The 20,277-nt window shown below is 56.5% G+C and overlaps 6 protein-coding genes across 6 annotated transcripts; 3 read left to right on the top strand and 3 right to left on the bottom strand.

The window, feature by feature from the left end:
- Positions 1–2,378: 2,378 nt before the first annotated feature.
- Positions 2,379–4,855, top strand: GCG54_00011027 (Transketolase; the record flags this gene model as incomplete). Its single annotated transcript, XM_045410937.1, has 6 exons — positions 2,379–2,432; positions 2,610–2,656; positions 2,726–2,821; positions 2,888–2,972; positions 3,025–4,674; positions 4,739–4,855. 6 exons carry the CDS (start codon positions 2,379–2,381, stop codon positions 4,853–4,855), a joined length of 2,049 nt encoding a protein of 682 aa, XP_045267995.1.
- Positions 4,856–5,236: 381 nt separating this feature from the next.
- On the bottom strand, positions 5,237–5,818 carry GCG54_00011026 (uncharacterized protein; the record flags this gene model as incomplete). The annotated part of the gene is made up of 1 exon (XM_045410936.1): positions 5,237–5,818. The coding sequence occupies one exon, from the start codon at positions 5,816–5,818 to the stop codon at positions 5,237–5,239; it is 582 nt and encodes a 193-aa protein (XP_045267994.1).
- Positions 5,819–6,318: 500 nt separating this feature from the next.
- GCG54_00011025 (uncharacterized protein) lies at positions 6,319–7,168 on the bottom strand (the record flags this gene model as incomplete). The annotated part of the gene is made up of 2 exons (XM_045410935.1): positions 6,319–6,990; positions 7,094–7,168. 2 exons carry the CDS (start codon positions 7,166–7,168, stop codon positions 6,319–6,321), a joined length of 747 nt encoding a protein of 248 aa, XP_045267993.1.
- Positions 7,169–8,536: 1,368 nt separating this feature from the next.
- On the top strand, positions 8,537–10,310 carry GCG54_00011024 (uncharacterized protein; the record flags this gene model as incomplete). Its single annotated transcript, XM_045410934.1, has 3 exons — positions 8,537–8,584; positions 8,638–9,138; positions 9,177–10,310. 3 exons carry the CDS (start codon positions 8,537–8,539, stop codon positions 10,308–10,310), a joined length of 1,683 nt encoding a protein of 560 aa, XP_045267992.1.
- A 1,557-nt stretch (positions 10,311–11,867) lies between these two features.
- On the bottom strand, positions 11,868–13,540 carry GCG54_00011023 (uncharacterized protein; the record flags this gene model as incomplete). Its single annotated transcript, XM_045410933.1, is given in 3 exon segments — positions 11,868–12,420; positions 12,485–13,468; positions 13,485–13,540. The coding sequence occupies 3 exon segments, from the start codon at positions 13,538–13,540 to the stop codon at positions 11,868–11,870; spliced, it is 1,593 nt and encodes a 530-aa protein (XP_045267991.1).
- Positions 13,541–16,259: 2,719 nt separating this feature from the next.
- Positions 16,260–18,089, top strand: GCG54_00011022 (Vitamin H transporter 1; the record flags this gene model as incomplete). Its single annotated transcript, XM_045410932.1, has 5 exons — positions 16,260–16,417; positions 16,474–16,499; positions 16,550–16,835; positions 16,882–17,473; positions 17,523–18,089. 5 exons carry the CDS (start codon positions 16,260–16,262, stop codon positions 18,087–18,089), a joined length of 1,629 nt encoding a protein of 542 aa, XP_045267990.1.
- Between the last annotated feature and the right edge of the window lie 2,188 nt (positions 18,090–20,277).

The raw sequence follows: 20,277 nt of genomic DNA, 5'->3' as shown, positions 1-20,277 counted from the left end.
TGGCGCGGATGTCCAGCGGAGAATCATATTCTTCAGCTTTTGACCACCGTTTGCCGTCACTCAGGAACAGAGTTTCTGTCGAGACTCAGAATCCTGTCCTCGTTCTTGGCCATGCCACGGATGTCGCGCATCTTGGGACGCGAGGCGTGGCCTGTATGGAGGGGTCGTTGGAGGGGCAATCCCTCAGTAGGAAAATCTGCGACCTCAGACGAGAGAAAAAATCAGAGGGGCCAGGACTCAACCATAGGGACACGAAGGTGTCATTATGCAGTCAGGGTCCACTAACATGACTGGATCTCAGCACGAGATTCGACCAGGGGAAGCCAGGCGGGCGTGGTGATGGGGAGGGGCCAGAGCTTATCCGCGTCGCCGGCTTGAAACAGCGCGAGCGAGAGGCAGGTCGCAGCAAGGGGTCCGGGAAGCGCTGGGAGGTCCTGGCAAAGGCCTCGCAGAAGGGTATTTTCGGCGCTTGGCTCTCCCTGAGCGACGGTGTACCTCAGACGAGGCTTAAAGTCCGGTGGTCTCTGGGCCTATGGCCGACGCGGCAGCATCGTGAGTGAATAAATAGACGGAGCCTACTGGCGGGAGGCGGAGGGGCATCGGCCTTGCAGACTCCAGCGTGCTTGCTCCAGCTCACTCCGGTGTGGGCCGGAGATACCCAAACAGAATCGATATCGACGATCCAGGCACGTTCGAACGTCTCCAGTGCTCCATGGATTAGTCAAGGCGAAGCCGAAGTTGCCAGAGGAGAGATTCCGAAGGGGGACCCGGTCGACGCGTTGTGGGCATTATGACGACAGTCTTTCTGGATGACGATCCATCGGAGCCGTTGGTCGTTCGCACGAGTCAACAGTGGCATCGAGTGAAGCTCATCGACATGAACTGACTCTTGCGAATGTCGAAAAAGACGTCACTGTTAAAAAATGTGATACGTCTGGTGGTTGCTGATTGAAAGATGCCCTACAACGGGCGATGGCGGTATGATTCGTCGAGGTGGGATTGCCTTTCCAGGTGTCAGACCGACGTCGGTAGGGTCAGTCGGTACAAGCACCGAGAGCGCAGACGGGAGGTTGAATTTGGGCCGGGCATTTTTGCCTCGCAGGGGTTGCCGGGTGAATTGGAATTCAAAATTCGCTGTCGTCGGCGGGTGAGATACACCACTTTTGGACGGTGACTTGGGCGAAAGCCACCAATGGCGGTAGGCTGGGCCAGCCACGGAGCACCTGGGAGAGGGGCAAGAACTGCCAGCATTTCATACAGACGCATCCAGGCAAGGTCAGTCCACAGCGTTCAAGATGGTTGAGACGAGCTGAAGCCTGCACCGCCGTCCTGCCGGCCAAGGACAAGACCGGAAAATTGGGGAACAGCGTCAAAAAAAAAACACGACAGGCCAAGTGTACCCCCACTTCATGTGAAGATTGTATCAGGATGGGGGTCCTTCTGGAAGAACGGGATATGCGTGACTTTTTTTCCCCTGGTGATGGTGATGCCAGTTTCTGCCCTGGGAATATTCGATTGAGCCGGGAGATTGGGAGCGGAAAGAGTAAGGTGCATCAATGGACGTCCCGTCGAGGGCGAGTTCCATGGGATGGGGGAAAGCGGCACCGGGGGGCGGTATGCCGCCGGGCATCCCGCCGCCGTGCAACGCACCTGGCTACCTACCCACCTTAAGGTACCTAGAGGCTAGGGACCTAGCTGGTGACAGTCAACAGAGCTCGAGGTACCCCGTCGTGGCATGACGTTAGCTGTGAACGAGATGTACCTCTGGCTGCTGTCCTAGGTCTCGTTGCACAGCGAACGAAGCTCTTTCCGATGCTGTGGCTCGAGCTTACCTTTGACGATGGCTTGCCAAGTAGGGCACTTACGTGAGGTGCCTCCCGGGGAAAAGTAGGTAATGGAAGGTGTTGTGCGACGCACTGCCTTGCCTGAGATGGAAGAAGTCAACACACCAAAACATGGAGAGAATACTTCGGAACACATTCCACGGTGGCCTGCACGTCCAGTCCAGTCTGGTGTGAGGGAGGCAGCGGCAGTGGGTGGTCTGTTTCTGTCTCTGCCTGCCCGTCTGAGGTGTTGCCCCTCCATCCCCCTCCATCCCCCTCCATCAAGCACAGGTGCAGTCAATGTACCTCACCCCTCCATGTTCCACTGTCCACTCCCACGTCAAGGTCCCCACCAGGTGCTCAATAATTGCCTTGCGGCGGAACACTGAGGTGCATGCAGTAGACACATACCACCGCCCCTTCTCCGTCTCCTCTCCCAGACGTCTCGTTTGTATATCTACCGCTGCCTCCCAACTTTTCTCTACCCTTTCTCATCCATCTCCTCTTCCTCCTTGACCGAGTTTCTCTCTTGGAAGAACGCAGAAATCAGACACCATGGGTTACACCGAGCAAGACTGGAAGGCGATCAACACGATCCGCCTGTTGGCCGTGAGTTTCATCCTCCCCGCCAGATTTTACCCCGCCACCGTGGTTGTTGAGATTTGTCTCTCGACCCCGCCATCGCCAGCCCATTGGCGGTGGCATGATGAGGACAGCTCGCAACCGCGCAATCGCCATCGCGGGAAGCAGCTTCAATGGAGCTACGGCTGACAACTTTCACTTCAGGTCGATGCCACCTTCAACAGCAACTCCGGCCACCCCGGTGCGCCCATGTACGTGCTCGCCCACGATGCGCGCTTTTGATGAGAATCCCGAACAGAAAGCTGACAATCCGTCTCCAGGGGTATGGCGCCGGTCGCCCACGTTCTGTTCAATAAGTTCATGAAGTTCAACCCCAAGAACCCCAAGTGGGCGAACCGTGATCGCTTTGTCCTCTCGTAAGTCCCTCACTCGATCTCCGAGCTCACATCTCCGCCGGACCCATGAGCTGACCAATCCCTCAGCAACGGACACGGCTGCATGCTCCAGTATGCCCTCCTCCACCTCTTCGGCTACGGCGTCTCCCTCGACGACCTGAAGAAGTTCCGCGTAAGTATTCAGTGACGTTTCAATGCCCAAGCAATTGCTTACCCCTCCGAAGACGGTCGACAGCATCACCCCCGGTCACCCCGAGGCTCACGACACCCCCGGTGTTGAGGTCACCACCGGTCCTCTCGGTCAGGGTATCTGCAACGCTGTTGGTCTGGCCATCGCCCAGGCTCACACCGCCGCCGTCTACAACAAGGACAACTTCACTGTTTCCGACAACTACACATACTGCTTCCTCGGTGATGGTTGCTTGATGGAGGGTGTCTCCGGTGAGGCCTCCTCCCTGGCTGGTCACCTCCAGCTCGGCAACCTGATTGCCATCTGGGACGACAACCACATCTCCATTGACGGTGACACCAACGTCGCCTTCACTGAGGACGTTGTCAAGCGCTACGAGGCCTTCGGCTGGGAGGTCCTTACCGTCGAGGACGGTAACAACGACCTCGACAGCATCGAGAAGGCCATTGCCCAGGCCCAGAAGTCCAAGGACAAGCCCACCCTCATCCAGCTCAAGACCATCATTGGTTTCGGCTCCCTCCAGCAGGGCACTCACGGCGTCCACGGCTCTCCCCTCAAGGCTGACGACATCAAGCAGCTCAAGGAGAAGTTCGGCTTCAACCCCGAGCAGTCTTTCGTCGTTCCCCAGGAGGTCTACGACCAGTACAACGCGCATGCCGCCGAGGGTGCCGCTGCTGAGCAGGAGTGGAACAAGCTCCTCAACTCGTACGCCGAGAAGTACCCCAACGAGGCCAAGGACCTCCACCGCCGTCTCACCGGCGAGCTCCCCGAGGGCTGGGAGAAGGCTCTGCCCGTCTACACCCCCGCCGACCCCGCCATCGCTTCTCGCAAGCTTTCCGAGACTGTCCTGGCTAAGATCGAGAGCGTCGTTCCCGAGCTTGTCGGTGGTTCTGCCGACTTGACTGGCTCCAACCTGACCCGCTGGAAGGCCGCCGTCGACTTCCAGGCCCCCTCCACCGGCCTTGGTGACTACTCTGGTCGCTACATCCGCTACGGTGTCCGTGAGCACGCCATGGGTGCCATCATGAACGGTCTCGCTGCCTACGGCACCATCCTGCCCTACGGCGGTACCTTCCTCAACTTCGTCTCCTACGCCGCCGGTGCCGTCCGTCTTACCGCCCTCTCCCAGGTCCGCGCCATCTGGGTTGCCACCCACGACTCCATCGGTCTTGGTGAGGACGGCCCTACCCACCAGCCTATCGAGACCCTCGCCCACTTCCGTGCCCTCCCCAACAACATGGTCTGGCGCCCTGCCGACGGTAACGAGACCTCTGCCGCCTACTACGTTGCCCTGACCTCCAAGCACACTCCCTCCATCATCGCCCTCTCTCGCCAGAACCTGCCCCAGCTTGAGGGCTCCGTCATCGAGAAGGCCATCAAGGGTGGTTACGTCCTGCACGAGGCCGAGAACGCCGACGTCACCCTCGTCTCCACCGGTTCCGAGGTCTGCATCTGCGTTGATGCCGTCAAGTACCTCAAGGAGAAGCACAACCTCACTGCCCGTGTTGTCTCCATGCCCTGCACTGAGGTCTTCGAGGCCCAGTCCAAGGAGTACAAGCTCTCCGTCCTTCCCGACGGTCACCCCATCATGTCCGTTGAGGTCATGAGCACTCTCGGCTGGGAGCGCTTCTCTCACGAGCAGTTCGGTATCAACCGCTTCGGTGCTTCGGGTCCTTACAAGGACGTCTACAAGGCAAGTTGCACTCATCATGGCCATTTCTCACAATCTTTACTAACAATCTCTGCAGAAGTTCGAGTTCACTCCCGAGGGCATCTCCAAGCGTGCGGTTGCCACCGTCGACTTCTGGAAGAGCGTTCCCAATGTCCGCTCTCCTGTCAACCGTGCTTTCCAGCAGATCATTTAAAGCGGTTATATAAATGGGTAGAAATTGGTTAATTGGCGAGATGGTTCAATTTTTTTTTTTAACGCGGCGATGGACGTTACGGGTAAAATGAAGCTCGGTATATAGAGACCGTCAAAATCAAAGATTATGATTAACGCGCAAAAATGACTGCCTGCCCGAACGCCTATCCTATGACCCTGATGGTTCGTTCCGTGCCGGACCCTTCATGTGACGCATGGTCTCGTTTCCCTCATATCCTCGTCAAAACCGAATGCCATCCATCATCTTACCCGCCCGGCCATAGTGTGCGCCAGATTGCGCTGTCAAATTTGGGGGCCGTTTTCTTTCGCTCCTCTCTGGACCAACCGCAGAATTGAGAAATCTCGCGAGGCCTGAATGGGTTCACTGACCACCCTCCGCAGCAGCAGTCCCTTCTTCAGCGGCCCATTCCCGTTGGAACTCGCGTCCCACCCTCTCCAACCGTCCCGCGGCGCGGCGGGCCTCCATGGCCTCCTCGCCTGTCGCAGCAACCACGACGCCGACTAGCATCGGAGCGGCGTTCTCCACGTCATCCGCCTTGGTATCAGTAGCACCCTGGGCAGCGCCGCCCGGCGTCGCGGCCGTCGCGGAAGAAGGCCCCGAGGTGGCGGGTCTCGACGCGGTAGGGGTATTGTTGCTGGTCGCGGCGGCGGCGGCAGCGGCCGAGGCAGCAGCGGAGGTCTCGCCGCCGTTGGGGAGGGCGTCGGCGCCATTGAGGAAGGAGGAGAGGACGACGGGGCTGCCGGGGCCGTGCTCGACGATGATGCGCTGGGCGGGGCCGAGGGAGAAGCGGGTTGCGGCGGCGTGCGCGGTGAGGGAGGTCGTTGTCAGCGATGTGAGGGCCTCGAGCTGGGATTGGGAGTGCGCGGAGGTGAGGATGGGGTTGAGGGCGCGGTCAGTTAGGTGTAGCGCTAGAGACGGATGTTGAGCAGGTAGAGAGGCCATTGTGTCGGTCGCTAAACGGAGGACGTGTGGGATCGAAGACCGCAGACTATCGTAGCAGGTACGTGTGGGAGAGTGGAATGCCAGCAGGATATCGCGGGCTGAGGCAAGAGAGATGTTGGGTGAAGCTGGCGAGAATGTGCGGTTTTGCGCGGGATTGAGGATTGAGGATGGTACAGTTCGGCCGTGAGGTGGTTTGTAGCGCGCTGTTCGCGCCGTACCCCGCCATTACCCCGCCAAATGCCGTGCCCGACGCCAAAAGGTGGAACCGATTCTACCGCCCGTTGAGAGATATTTACCACTGTATCTTTGACGCGGGCATTATCTTACGTCTTTAGGCCGCGGCCCCCACTGAAGGTGCAGAAAATTGATAGGGACCGACCATCGTATGATAGTGAGTTTTGGTTGAGACGGTTGGGTTATGTTATGCCGTGACGCAACGGCTGGCTGTGCTGGGGTTTGAAGCTCCCTTGCGCTAACGGGGGGCCTGGGTTTCGTTTTGCTCAGCGATTGGACCTTGTTCTCGGGGGTCGCTTCACGTCGGCTGTTTTGGGGGTGCTGGCGTGGTAGCGCTTCTCGCGGCCATGGGACGACGCGATCACCGAGCTGCTCGAAGCTCTAGGCGGTGCGTGCCTGTTATCGACACGACGGCGGCGCCGTGAGGATCGAAGTTGAGGAGGCGACTGGTTCGTGGGCTCTGCTGCCCAGACGTCGGCGCTGACTGCAGTGCGTTTCTCAGGGGAGGAGGGCCGCGGAGGTGAGTCCGCAAAGTGGACCGTCTTTTGGCTGCGGCGAGGGGTTGCAGGCGGCGTGTCGTCCCTCTGCTCCTCTGCCAACTTTGGTGTGGTGGCTCGTTGCGGGCCATCGCCGGCGTCACCCTCTTCTCCCACGGTCGGGAGCACTGTCGATGATCGGTGGCCAGTAGCCGGGGGGACTTCATCGTCTGAGGATTCCTCTGAGCTGTCGGGGGTCTCTGGGATTGGGACTGGAGCAGGATCAGACTTCGATCTCTGTCGCGAGCGACGCTTGCGAGCGCGTGGTTGATGGGCGACGGCCTGCGCCCCAGACGTCTGTTCGGGCAGTACAGAATCGCCGTAGAAATAAGCGCGTAGGACTTCTTCGCCTTGGTGCTCAAGACAAAAGTTATTGGTGAACCATGCATCTATCAATTTGGCCTGGTCATTCGAACACCTAGACGCACGACACGTATCTGCCTCCAGAGTCAGCGATGTAAACCCTGAGAAGTGGGCTTGGCTGGTGGGAGTGGAAACAACTCACGCAGGTGTTCTTGACAGTATGGACCCTTTCGATATCGTAGCTTTGAACATCCCTGTCTCCTGCACAGTTGGGCATGTTGTGTGCAGTATCGCGACCTCGAGGAAGGATCGCAGGTCCTCGGACAGCCAGACGCCAGACAGCGGGGTTCAGGCTTGCTGGAGCTCGCAGGACTTGTGTTGTTTTTGCCGTCGCCGTCGCCCCCGCCACCGGTTCTCGATACGCACTGGCCCATGACGAACTCCTGCCGTCAACGACCTGGTGTTGTGATGGACCCTCCTCCAGCGCGCGCTGGGGGGTTGAAGGAGAGTAAGATGAGCATTTGGTTTGGGTGGTATGTCAGCTTCTTAGTATACCACGGTTTCTGGACAGTCTGAGCTGCATAGAGTTCAAATGGGTGTTGCTGCGGCAGCTCCGACGATCCTGAATGAGCTAAGTCGCCTTGTCCCGGGGTGTTCTGACTTATGACGAACGTGAGAGATCCTTGTCTGTTACTGTTGCGTCCCCTTGTTGGTAGGCCACCCAAGCAGTGAGCGCCCTTGGTTCGAGAGGCCCATCCTGCGGATGCGTCTATTCGTAGCAGTCCATATCAGGCTGCTGGCAAGTGCCAGCTGGATTCTAGTGCAGTCGAACCGACGGGGACTTTGCCAATCAAGTCGCGGCTAAAGGAGGAAATGGACCGCCTTGAGATGTGACAGGAGCATGTAAGGCGCCAATGCATTGAGGACGTCGTGGGGCGGGAACTGCGCAGCGGAGGCAGTTCGCTGCAGTACTGCGTATGCATTTGTTGCAATCCGCTTGGCCCGCTGGCACGTCTTATCTCTCAAGGTTGGCCATTGGTTCCAATGTTGGAGACTCGTCAATATCTTGCATCGACTGGTGGTCAACGGTGAAGGTCGCTGGTGGCAACGAAAGCGTTGCGCGTTGACATTGCTGTTTATGTGGATATCTGCAGTATGGGCGCTCATTGCTATTCATGAGCCGTTGTGTACCGCTATTTCGGCTCGGTTGACCGTGAAGGGGCCGGAAACACCGGCAATTCCTTGCTTGCATCGAAATTGTTGACTTCTCGGAAGCAGGGAAAGTCGACGTGTTGTTGATGTTCGCGAGTTACGGGAAGTATTCCTCGAACTCAAGAAGGTTGTCCCCTGCAACTTTAGCGTACATTCTCGACGCCTGGCAGCTGTAGCCTTTGTCCGCCTCCGTCATTGGGGAAGGCCCCTGCCGGGCACCACTGCACCACAAGCCATGGAATGTGGCTTGTTCCTGACACGAGTGGACAGCTAAGCAAGCTCCTGCAGCAGGCCAAACCGTCCAATTTGCGACCATCGCATTCCTCATCCGACATTCGACGACGTGCTTTGACAGCTCAGCTCCCTCGCCGCACAAGAACCGGCAACCTTTCCTCACACACTACCGACAAGCCTTCACACTCCAAAAGTCATCATGGCCGACGATGACAAGGCGGCGAAGCTGGCCGCAGCCAAGAAGAGGGTATGCGTCGATTAACGTCCCATTGCACCCCCACCTTGCTGACCCTCTTGCAGGTAGAGGAGTTGAAGAAGAAGAAGACCAAGAAGGCCGGCACCACAAAGAAGGAGAAGGGAGAAGCGACCGCGGCAGAGCCCAGTGCTTCCAAGGCAGACGAGCCCGAACCCGAGCCCACCACGCCCGCCGAGACCGCCAACGAGGACGAGAAGGCGGAGGAAAAAGAGGCGTCTGAGGCAGTCGCAGAGCAACCTACATCCCCAACCGCCTCCCAGCCATCACTAGCTCAACAATCGAAGCTCAGGTCGGCTTCCTTCAGACAAGGCTCTATATCCACAGGCCCCCTTTCACCGGGAACCCAGGGTCCCGAGGGCGAAACCGCAACCGACATCTACCGCAAGCAAGTCGCTCGCATAGAGGAGCTCGAGAAGGAGAACAAGCGTCTTACAAAGGAATCAACAGACTCCGAGAAGAGATGGAAGAAGGCAGAGGAGGAGTTGGCGGACTTGCGCGAGACGGAGGGGGAGAGCAATGGCGCCGACAGCCAGGTTGAGAAGCTGGTAAGTCATGTTACAACCTCCCGAGACCTTTGTATCAGTCATCTGACATTCACAACAAGAAATCCGAGATCGAGGCCCTTCAACGCCAAAACTCTCAACTACAGCAACAGGCCTCCCGCTCGGGCGGCCGTCACGGCTCATCACCGTCCGTTTCCATGTCTTCGCCCCCCGCCGAACTTGAAGCCCAGCTGGCGTCCAAGACGTCGACGATCGAGTCCATGGAAATCGAGATCTCCAAGCTGCGCGCTCAAGTCGACCGCCAAGCAAGCGGTACCTCCTCCGAGCGTGAGCAAATTGCCGCCCTCGAAGACAAGCTCGCTCGCTCCGAAAAGGCCGCCGCTCAAGCCCAGAACGAGCTGGCAGACCTGCGCAAGAACCTCGATCGCACCGCCGAGAAGGCTGTTCGGGAAGGCAGCGAGCGCACATCCGCCGAGACGAAACTCCGCACCCTCGAGCACGAGCTCGCCGATGCTATCGATGCGCGCCTCGAGGCCGAGAAGAAGGCGGATGGCCTCGAGAAGAAGGTCACGACTCTGACCACTCTTCACAAGGAACAGGACTCGCGCACTCAGACTCTGCGCAAGGAGAAGGAGCGCGCCGAGAAGGAGGTCAGCGAGCTTAAGGCCCGCGTCGAGAGCCTTGAGAGCGAGAACACGCGCTTACGCAGCCGTAAGTCAACCGAGGGCGGCGGCGGTCTCGACGATGATGGCGTCGATGAGCTCGAGAACGAGGAGCGTCTGCGTCTGGAGAAGAAGGTACGGGATCTCGAGAAGGAGGTTTACGACCTCCGCCACGGACACTGGCAGGAGAAGCGCCGTGAGATGCAGCCGGGCCCTCAGAGCCCCGGGTTCGAGAACGTCAGCCTGAGCAACAGCCGTGGCACCTCGCCCTCTGCGCATCGCAAGCAACCCACCCACGGCGGCATCGGCGACTTCTTCCAGAGCGGCATCAACGCGCTCACCGGCACTGGAGACGACGAGTTCCTCGAGGACGATGACATGGACTTTGACGAGGATGCGTTCCGCCGCGCGCAAGAGGACGATGCGAAGGCGCGACTTGAGCGCATCAAGGAGATTAAGCGCACGCTAACGAACTGGGAGGGTTGGAGGCTGGACCTCGTCGAGAACCGACGGGGCGGCTCCGAAGGTCTCGGCGAGGTTTTTGAGGTCTAGACATTGTCCTGCAAATCGTGCTTTCTCACATCTGTAGACTTGACAAAACTCCCCCGTTTTGAGACCACCGTCATGTACAACAACATTCAGGCTAGACCAAGATATCCAAACCAAAAAAGTACCGGTCCCCTGCTTATTTCGCTACAATCCCACGAGAAAACAAGAATGGGAAAAAAGAATGTAGAGGCCGCGGATGTGGCAGACTGGGCTTCTTACTCATCCCGTCCCTCTCCTCCAATGACTCAGCTGTCCTGGTGACGATCGCTGACATCCCCCTTGCATCCCGTTCTGCAGCCAGCCCGCCCTGGGGAGAGAACAAGAAAATGTCTCTTTCCCAGGAAAAAGAGTTAACGAGAAACAGGGCGCGAGAGCGACCCTCTTCGGATCCCCGCGCAGATCGAACCTGCGATGTTGGCCTGCTGCCTAGTGTAAGGCCCGGGGTCTTGGACGTTTCTAGAAAAAAAAGATGCATGTGACGACGCGTCTTTTTAGCCTCCTACCCCATGTTCATGTTCACGCCCACGACGTGCGCGGCTCAGGTACGCGTAAAGCACCCTCTCCGGGGGGGTACGTCATCTCTCTCCGATCTCCCTAGAAGAGAAGGTACGGACACGATATGCAAAGCAGAAAGAGTTACGGTTTGGAAGGATTACATATGCATGCAGGGCGCAATTACTAGCTTCAACGCCACATTACGAATCACATTTCACGGGCACCATGAGAGAGGTAGAGTTGTACGTAGAAGAGGAGGATGTTCATGTTAATTTATGGTTTGGGATATCATCACGTTTTGGGTTTTCCCAGTCTAAGAGCTTTCAACTACAACAACAGATATAAACCAATAGAATTACAAAAAAGGGGGTTGTAGGAGTGGAAGAGAAGAGAGGGGGACATGAATTTTTAAGTAATAGTGGGAGGGTTAGGGTGAAAAAACCCAAAAATGTACATTCTACCATTTGCCGCCGTCATGGAAAGAGGTATTTTGTTTTTCTTCTTTTACGCTCTGCGAAGAGAAGGGTATGCGGAAGAAAAGAAAAAGAGAGAAGGTTGGGAAGGGGGATATCTCAGAAAGCAGTAATAGTAGTAGTAGTCGTCATCGTTCTTGTGCTTCGCCACCAGAGAAAAAAAAGACCGAGTTTCCCGTAAAACGCCTGATTTGCCTCTTTCGTCTTTGGTGAATGATTATCCCTTTCGTCGGAAGAAAAAGAAAAAGCCTGCGCGGAAGTATACACGGCGTATGACTCCGCCCTAATGGAAAAGAAGACCAGGTATGAGTGTGAATCAAAAAACGGCAACTCGACCCCTCCCAGAACGCCTCATCGATGCTTGTTTCGTCAGGTGTAGAGATGTGTGTGGTGCGTGATGTATGTGTAACAAGGGTGACAAAAAAGTGGCAGCCTAGAAAATATCGGAGCTGCCGGGGTAAAGGGAGATTTGGTCGTAAGGCCGTGTCGGGAAGTCTGGGGAGAATCGCAAGGCAGTGGGCGCGTTCTCGGGCGCGGGCGGAGGCGTAGGCTGAGGCGAAGTCGTCGCTGTTCCCATGGTCAGATGAGGGCCCTACAACATCGTGGCAGTGGGAGCAGTGAGCCCAGCGGCGTCGAGATTCGTGCGCAGCGCCTCTTGCAGTTCCGCAATCTGCGACATCATGGCGAAGCTGTGCTGGTTGTGTCTCTCGAGCTGCTGGCGCAGATCCTCGTTCTCCATGCGCACGCGCTTGATCTCCTCGCGCAGCTCCTCAAAGCCAGCATCAGAGCTCTTGCGCGAGCGCTTGCGCTTGTTGCTACCGCCCATGTTGACGAGGCTACCCATGAGACCCTTCTCGCTGTCGCCGTCGCTACCAGTCTGCACGTCGTCCTGAACGGTGCTGGAACCGTCACTAGTATGTACCCGGCGCAAATGTTCGTTCAAGTTCTCTTGTCGTGAGAAGCCTTTGCCTGTGTGACGTTTGCAATTCGGGTGGGGACAGTTGACAGTATTCTTGGGTCCACCATGCTTGCCATGGACTTCGCGCTCGTGACGCAGGAGGCCTCCGGAGTAAGTGAATCCAGGCAACTTCTCGCAGCCTTCGGCGGCGCATCGGTAGGGTCGCTCGTGCTTGTCCATGTGCTTGCTGCAGTTTAAAGTATGTAAGCGGAGCTCTCAAGGTATGAGGGCCGGGGCCGAATCAGACTTACCTCCATTCGCACTTCCGGGTGAAGACCTGTGTCTCCTCCGTACATCCCGGGAATGTGCAATAGAACTTGCCATCTGCCTGCTTGGTGACCTCGCGCTCGGGCTTTGGTATGCACTTGACCCTCGATGATGGGGTTGACGCCTCGGCCTCGTCCTTGTGGGGTGTGACGACGGTGTTGTTCGAGGGCAGCGGGTCAGGCATAGCGGGAGGCAAGTTCGAAGGGAGCGAGGCGAGACTCGGCGGCGCGGAGAGGTCGAGTCGCGTGGCATCTGGAACGTCGATGGTAGTGTCGCCGAGGCCATCAGGCATCAGAGAACGGTCGTCTCCCAGCATCGACGTTGTGGGGTTGTAGGAGGCAAGCTCCGGGACGTCGGACGCCTGGTACTGCGCTGTCGGGTCATTGTGGTCATGGTCTGGGTCTCCAATGGGAGGGTATGACCCGTCGTGCATGAAGTTTCTGGGCTCATAGACGACGGACATATTGAGCGGGAAGCGCGCTGCGATGTCCAGCTTGACTGATGTCGGGGGGTTGTTGTCTAGAAGAATGCGGTTCGATGGTCGGGGGAAAAAAGGTAGGTCGTGACCGGGGGGCGGTTTGGTGACGAAGAGAAGGTCGCGACTTCCCGGGAGTCCTCGGCAGGGAAACTGCAATAAAGACGCAAAGGGTAGAAGATGATGGAAGAAAGGAACAGGAAGGCGCGGTATGGCAGCGCTCAGGATATTAGGGTCGTACTTTGCGTACTTTGCGATGACACGCGCGTCGGCTTTCGTAGCTTGGATTGATGGGTGAGAGAGAGCTCCGATGCTAAGGAAGGCAGAAAAGTTAGTTTGGCCTGAAAATTCTGGCGGCAGAGCGAAAGAGCTGGCAGCTGCGGCGCGCACCAGCCACAGCCTGCCTGCATTAATAAGCCAGCGCACGCCACGTGACCCTTGTCCGATTGCCACCCAGCCACAAAGAGGCACTGAGAGGACGGACCACGACCCACTTTGGGCAGGATGACTCCTCCGGCTTGCGGGTTGCGAGGCAGAAGCGCAGCGATGCTCCGTTGTCAAGCATGTGAGGGAACCCACCCACTTACATGGTAGTACAGGGCGCGATCGAGTGCGGATATGTATGTTGCACTGCAAATATTGCTTTGGGCTCTTAGCTCAGGATGTTATGCTGTTCGGGGTTCTTCAAACCTTTTTACTCTTTTATGTTGTTCGACAGCAAAATCAGGCGGCAACGCAAGGTGACTCGTCTGTTCCCTCTCCGAAACCCTTACCCATCTTGGGCACGTTGGCAGACAAGAGAATGCGAGTCTGACTCACAGGGCAACGTATTGTTGGCCGTAGCCTGTAGGCCTCAAGGCTGCCAGCCAGCCTTTAGACCTGATCCCTGTCCTCTCCTATGAAATGGAAAGTCTCGTGACTGTTTCGGGTGAGTTGCTGGTACAGTTGTGAACTCCCTACCTACTGTTGTGTCGAAATTCAGTTAGTCTATGCCCAGAGCTGATCGAGGCCGAATCACTCACCTGGTCTGCTTACTCCGAAATCCTGTGAGATCTCACGCCAAAGTTCCATTGGTAATGCTCAAGACTGAGCCGCACTAAAGCGGGACCGACACTCAAGTCTACATTCACAGCCGCGTTGAGGCCGTTGAAAGAGCCAGCTTTTGGGGGCCAACGATGTTGGCTGAGTTGCCTGGATGAGGCCTGCAAAGCGACATGGGGCTTCTCACCGGAGACTGGGGACCGGTCGAGCTCTTCGTCAGTACCGGCCTGCGAGTGTCCATTTCGAGGTCTCGTCGAGCATAGGCAGCTTCGTTGTTCTTGGCAGAATGATGATGTGCAGAAGTGAACTCGTATCACCCTCACAGAGAACAGGTGATATGTCACAGCAGGCACGTGGGCCTTGACTGCTGTCACCAGCCTATTGGACCTGTTGTGAACCCGCTTACACGTAGGTTTGTTTACATTCTCTCTGGCGCTCCAGCTCGCACTTGCGTTATAGGCTCCTGGGCTCGACTTGAGCTCGTAGCTCGCCAAAATCAGGCATCACTGCCTTATGCCCCTCCTAGACTTCTCCATGGTGTGGACGTTGTGCGGAGACCCTGGCCGTCTAGACCGTCCGCGGACCAAAGACTTGGGCCGCCCGAATCCCGCGTCCCCTATCGGTGACTGACCGAATAGGATGCCTCTTGCTTGCCTTGACCGATGACTAGGTTGAGGGGTTGGGATGATGCGATGGATCAAGGCGGGTGACTACCCCGCCAAATTCCTAATCTAGTTCCAACATGATAGGCTGTTCCTCAAGGCTTCGGTGTGGCCACCGAGAAGTTGATCGTTTCTATCGAGTATAAAGTCCTGCGGAGTGAGATAGACTGCTGACGTTGGCGGATGACAAGATGGTTCCCAGAGCATCGCGAAGCCTGCAAGTCCTAGGATATCATCCACTTGACTCAGACTGTGAAAAGGTACTGAAAATTGAGATCTTTCCACGTAGGCTCGACTGCATGATGGTGTTGATTGACTGGACGTGAAGAGCTGGTAGTCACCATTATCAGCCAAAGGTCAACAGGGGGAGAGAATGTGAGAACGGCGGTGATATGAGACCGAAAGTGGGGTTCGGAAGTGAGGAGAATGACTGCTGTCTTCAGCTCCTGAGGCAGACTTGTTGATGCCTTATGATTCCGATGCACAAGCATGTGTTGTTTGGTATCAGAAATCGAAAAGAAGACTGAACGGCAAGAATTATGGCCTCTTGGACAGCTTATCTGTGAATGAGGAGTCTTTCAGGAAGAGACGTTTCCTACACCGCGACTCCAGCCTGCGACGTCAGATAGGCGCAAGCCGTGCCCTATGATATTTACCCCACCAATTTACGCTCAACTGTAATTGGAGCTGATCATCAAGACTGACATATCATCACTACCCAGCTGCGCGCTCTTCTGGTTACACAGATGCAAAATCTCGTTTTTTGCAATTGAAACCTGCTTCTTTTCGCGATCTCTCAATTCTTTGAACTGTTTCCGCCATGGGCCCTTCACTATCGAATCCTCGAGGCCGAAGGAAGCCGAAACCACAGCGCCCTCCTCCTGTCGTCGCTAGTCACACGATGATGGTTCTGGCGGCTAATGCAATTCGACTTTAGTATGACACTCCGAAAGCCCCATGAACGGGCTCGTACAATCTTGCACTTTCTCTAGCCCGGTCGGACGGCGTCACACCTGGACTCACCCTAGTGACCGAGTCCGGAGCTTGCTGAGGCTCGGAAATGTGGGCAGCGCCGAAGCGTCCACCGACGATCCCACCGCGCGAGAAAAAAAGTCTCAGGTACATTCAATCCTACCGCAGTGGAGCGGCACATTCTGTTGGGCGAGAACGGCCGGTGTACCGACCAACGGTCCCAAACAGCCCCTCTAGCTTGAGAAATCGTTCCCTTTTTCGATCTTGCCAGTCCCAGATCTGCTAGCGCATCTCGCTGAGGGCCACCTGAAGAAAAAAAGAGCTCTGGGTAGCTGTCTTGGAAGTGTCCACTATCAGCGCCGGTGAGTCTCCAAGGGTCTCGGCGCAAAAAAGATCTTAAATGCCTGTGATATCCGCCCACCCAACCTCAACTCCTCCTCTACACTCCAGTCGCCGAACGTCCTGCCCCTCGTGCAACCCCTGCGTTTCCCAGAAGCACGCCTCGAAAACCGCTGCGATCGAGCTCATTGGTATCATTTCGACATCAAGCATCAAAAAAGTGGCCAGAAAAGACTCGTTGCACGCACTTCCATTGCTCCGTAGTCGAGTATGGCTCACGAGTATGATGACGAGGCGCGCGACGCCTACGACAACAAGACCCCCAATGAGTTCAGCGCTGCGGCGTCCACCACGGGACCGTTGGCCGGCCCTTCGAACCAGGAGGAGCACGAGGAGTACGACGCCGAGACCGTCGAGAAGGTCTACAGGTTGGTGTTCACCAGGTCAAGTTGCCTCGCTGCCGACGACGCTGACCAATATCCAGGAAGCTCGACCTCCGCATCATCCCAGGTAAAAGTCTCTGCGCAATCTTGGCAGTACACTTTGGTTAACACACGCAGCCTTCTGGTCGCTCTACTTTCTATGCTCAGCCATCAGGTCAAACATCGGCATTGCGCAGACGATGAACTCGGCTCAAGGGCATGATTTGATGTCGGTTCTAGGGCTCACCGCCAAGGATACCTCAACCGCTCTGGCTCTGTTCTACGTGGCCTATGTCATCTTTGACTGCCCCTCGAACCTGGTCATGGCCAGATTGAACCCTAGAGTATGGATGGCCCGCATCGTCATAGCGACTGGTATCGTTGGAACCTGCTTCGCCGCCGTTCAGAGTGCGTGGAGTGTCAAGTATGTATTGTAATAACCCTCAAACTCCCGAGACTAACGAAATCAGGCTCCTCCGATTCCTGCTCGGCGTCGTCATTGCTGGCATGTGGCCCGGTATGTCCTATTACCTGACCTTGTTCTACCCGCCGTCTCGCACCGGCAAGAGAATCGGCATGTACTTCACCGCTGCCCAGCTTTCGGCTGCTGTGGTCGGTCTCGTTTCTGCAGGCTTTCAGCTCATGGATGGCATGGGTGGTCTCGTCGGTTTCCGCTGGATGTTCCTCATCTACGGCCTCGTTGCCGTTGTTCTCGGCTTCTCCCTGCTCTGGTGGCTCCCCGATCGCCCCCTGCCCCCAGGCCAGAAGCGGGAGCGCTCAAAGTGGTTGAAATGGATTCCGCCCACGCCAGAGGCTCTGTCCGGCCACGACGCCATTGTCCACTACTCCGAGCTTCGCCGGGTCTATCACCCGAGGCCGTGGACTGTCGGAGATCTCTTCAGAGTTCTGATTGACTGGCGTCTCTGGCCGTTGACCATGATGTACTTTGGAGTCGTCGGCGTCGGTATCGGCACTCAGCTCTACGGATCCGTCATCATCCGCTCGATCGTGCCCACTGCATCCAGCATCGAAGTCAGCTTGCTCTTTGCTCCTATCTGGATCGTATGTATCACCTTTCGCAGTCCATTAGGCATAAGCTAACATGAAGAAGATGGACTTGATCGCGATTCTCCTTATCATGCCAATCTCCGACCGCTTCCACCGCCACAGACCGTTCATCTTCTCAGCCGCCGTGTGCATCCAGATCGCCGGACTTCTGATGGTCACCTTCGCTCTTGACAACGGCTGGGCCCGCTACGGGGGCCTCCTGATGGTCGGCTTCGGTCTCGGCCCGACCGTCCCCAACTGCATGACCTGGACGAACGAGATCTTCCAGCGCCGCCACGGCGAAGTCGGCGTCGCCGCCGCCTCAGCCCTGGTATCGGGCCTCGGAAACCTAGGAAGCATCGTCACGACGTACGCCCTGTACACGGGCTGGCCAGAGGACGCCGCCAAGGGGCGCTACCAGTACCGCCGTAGCAACTACGCCATGATCGGTATCCTGTGCGCCAGCATCGTCAGCAGCTTCGCCATGTTGGTCCTGCTGAAGATCTTTGGCAATCCGCCCGCAAACAAGATCTCTTCCGATGCCTCCAGCGAGATTCAGGACGGTGCCGCGAGGCGTGAGGCTCGGGAGCGCGGTCTCGGCAAGCTCTTTGGTCAGCGTCAGGAAGCGTAGATGCTTCCAGCGGTATGCGCCAGGTTCGCATGAGGTCCGCGCTACCTGACAACCTCTAGATTCAACACACTGCCGTGAACCACACTCGACAATCAACCAAGGCGCCCATACATTCTCGGCAGTTCAACCTTGCCCAACATACTTAATATTTCGACTCGTCTTATTACTCGTTCTGCTCAACACACTTACACTACATACATCACCCATCTAATGTTTGGATCCGCTTTTCATACGAGGATCGGGCGCGAGTTCACCCCTTCGCAACGGCGATCAAAACAAAGCGACGGGAAACGAGGCTGGATTATCCTCAACGGCGACAGTGCTTCTACGCCATCGCTGGGAAATGGCGTATTGGACTGGAGACGAAGAAATTTCTTGACCGGCGACAATGCTGTTGCGCTATCGCTCTTTTTCGGTCCGTCTCATGGGAAACAAAAAAAAGAAGGGAAGGGGAGGGAAGCATACGGAGGGGAAGATGGGGAGATGTCCTCGATATTTGGTTTTCTGGTTTTGGTTTTTGCATTTTCGATGATACCCCATACGTGTTTAGATACGCCGTCTTTCGAGATCTTCGCCAACTCGGCCGCGAAAGTGCCGCTGCGCCATCGCTGGGACTGCGTGTTGAACCGAGGCAAACGCCGGCGACAATGCTACTGCGCTATCGCTCAGGCTTGCCTCGTGGGCGCGCATTGCGAATTATTTCGATTTTATTTATTACGAATATACAACGTTGTTTGTCTCATTCAGCCCATACGTTTGGTCACTTCTTTTCTCGGTATTATCCTGCCTGGGTAAGAATCCCAGAGTCATGGGTGCCCTTCCTTCAAACCCATCAGCTTCTGTTGTGCTCAGTAAACTCAGCGCGGCACGGCGCGTGTCAAGCAGAGAAGATGGAGAAACAAAGTGTGGAAAGTTTTGATTCTTCCTCTTTCCCCCGTTGTTATTGACGCGGTAGGACAGAAACACCACGAGGATCGCACGCGCCTAGGCCCGAGGAAGAAATGCGGCGTGTAACCCAGTGCCACGAGCACCACATGGCGCACGTCAACAACTAGATCGTCGCAGCAGGCGGAACTCGAGGTCGCGAATACGAGGAGGTTCCATGTAGATGAATTCATGGGCGCCTTCAAGCCCCCTTCTCTCTCCCACACTCCAAGACGAAACATTCCAGAAGGATGGGTAGAAATCTGAATGCAGACATAATAGACGAAAGAGCATTGTGCGCCATAACGGCCTCTTCCTGGTGGTTCGCCCGCTGCGCCGAGTACATGCCATGTCACCACACAAACTTCGAAACGATGACGGCGTCTGTCTGCGGTCCCACGACATCAACATCGCCTCCGTTACGCATGGCGCGGCCTGTTCAGCCCTCCGTCGCGTCCTGCGGCGAAGACGATTCGAGGCCATTTGTCACTGGACATTTATTTGAGGCCCTGAAGTCGGCAATCCGCATGATCGTGCCTATCAGAAACGCAGAGCTCAGCCTTCTCCAAAGCTGGGAATGACCACCACGCACGTCGTGCTCCGTTTCCTCTTCCCCTCGTCCGTCTCATTGCTTTCTCAAGATATTACTTGCGTCTCTTCTATCGCCGTTCCTTGCAGCTTGCTTACTCACTTGCGCTGTGCTCCTGTGACGCGATCGGAGTGGGCGTCATATCACCCCGTCCTCCCCTTCCTCGTCCAACGTTGCGTCAGGATGTGAGACCGTATGATGGAAGTTCTCTGGAGAGGCGTAGCTCAACCTTTTCTTCGCCCTCCCTTCCTTCCGCTTACTTTGGTGCCAAGCGATTTGATCATGCCGTTGGCTCGGAGCTGACGTTGGATCTTTTTTTTTTTTAATCGGCGTTGGAGCAGGGGTTCTATCAGCCCACGAAAACGGCGTGCGCCAGTCTCGGGCCCGATTGGCAGGAACATCTTTCCAATTCTGTCTCTGGGTTCCATTCAATACGAAAGTCCCTTTGTCACTAATGAGCATTCTCCCCGTACCGGTGTGCACATTCGTCAACCTCCTTGCTTGCATCACGCACTCCCTGTTGGCTAGTTTTCGGCAGCACAGTCCGAATCTCTCCATCCCGGTCATCGTCGTCCACTTAGACATCCCGTCAGGGATTTAGAAACCCATGTCGTCGATAACAAGGATGGCCGACTAATTGGCCCGCCGCCCCCAAAGTAGACGCAACGGAGAGGC

This window comes from Colletotrichum gloeosporioides, assembly GCF_011800055.1.
Source record: "Colletotrichum gloeosporioides strain Lc1 chromosome Unknown consensus_17, whole genome shotgun sequence".
Classification (NCBI taxonomy): domain Eukaryota; kingdom Fungi; phylum Ascomycota; class Sordariomycetes; order Glomerellales; family Glomerellaceae; genus Colletotrichum; species Colletotrichum gloeosporioides.
Note: the sequence above shows the minus strand (reverse complement) of the source record. Positions and strands in the feature narration are given on the sequence as shown.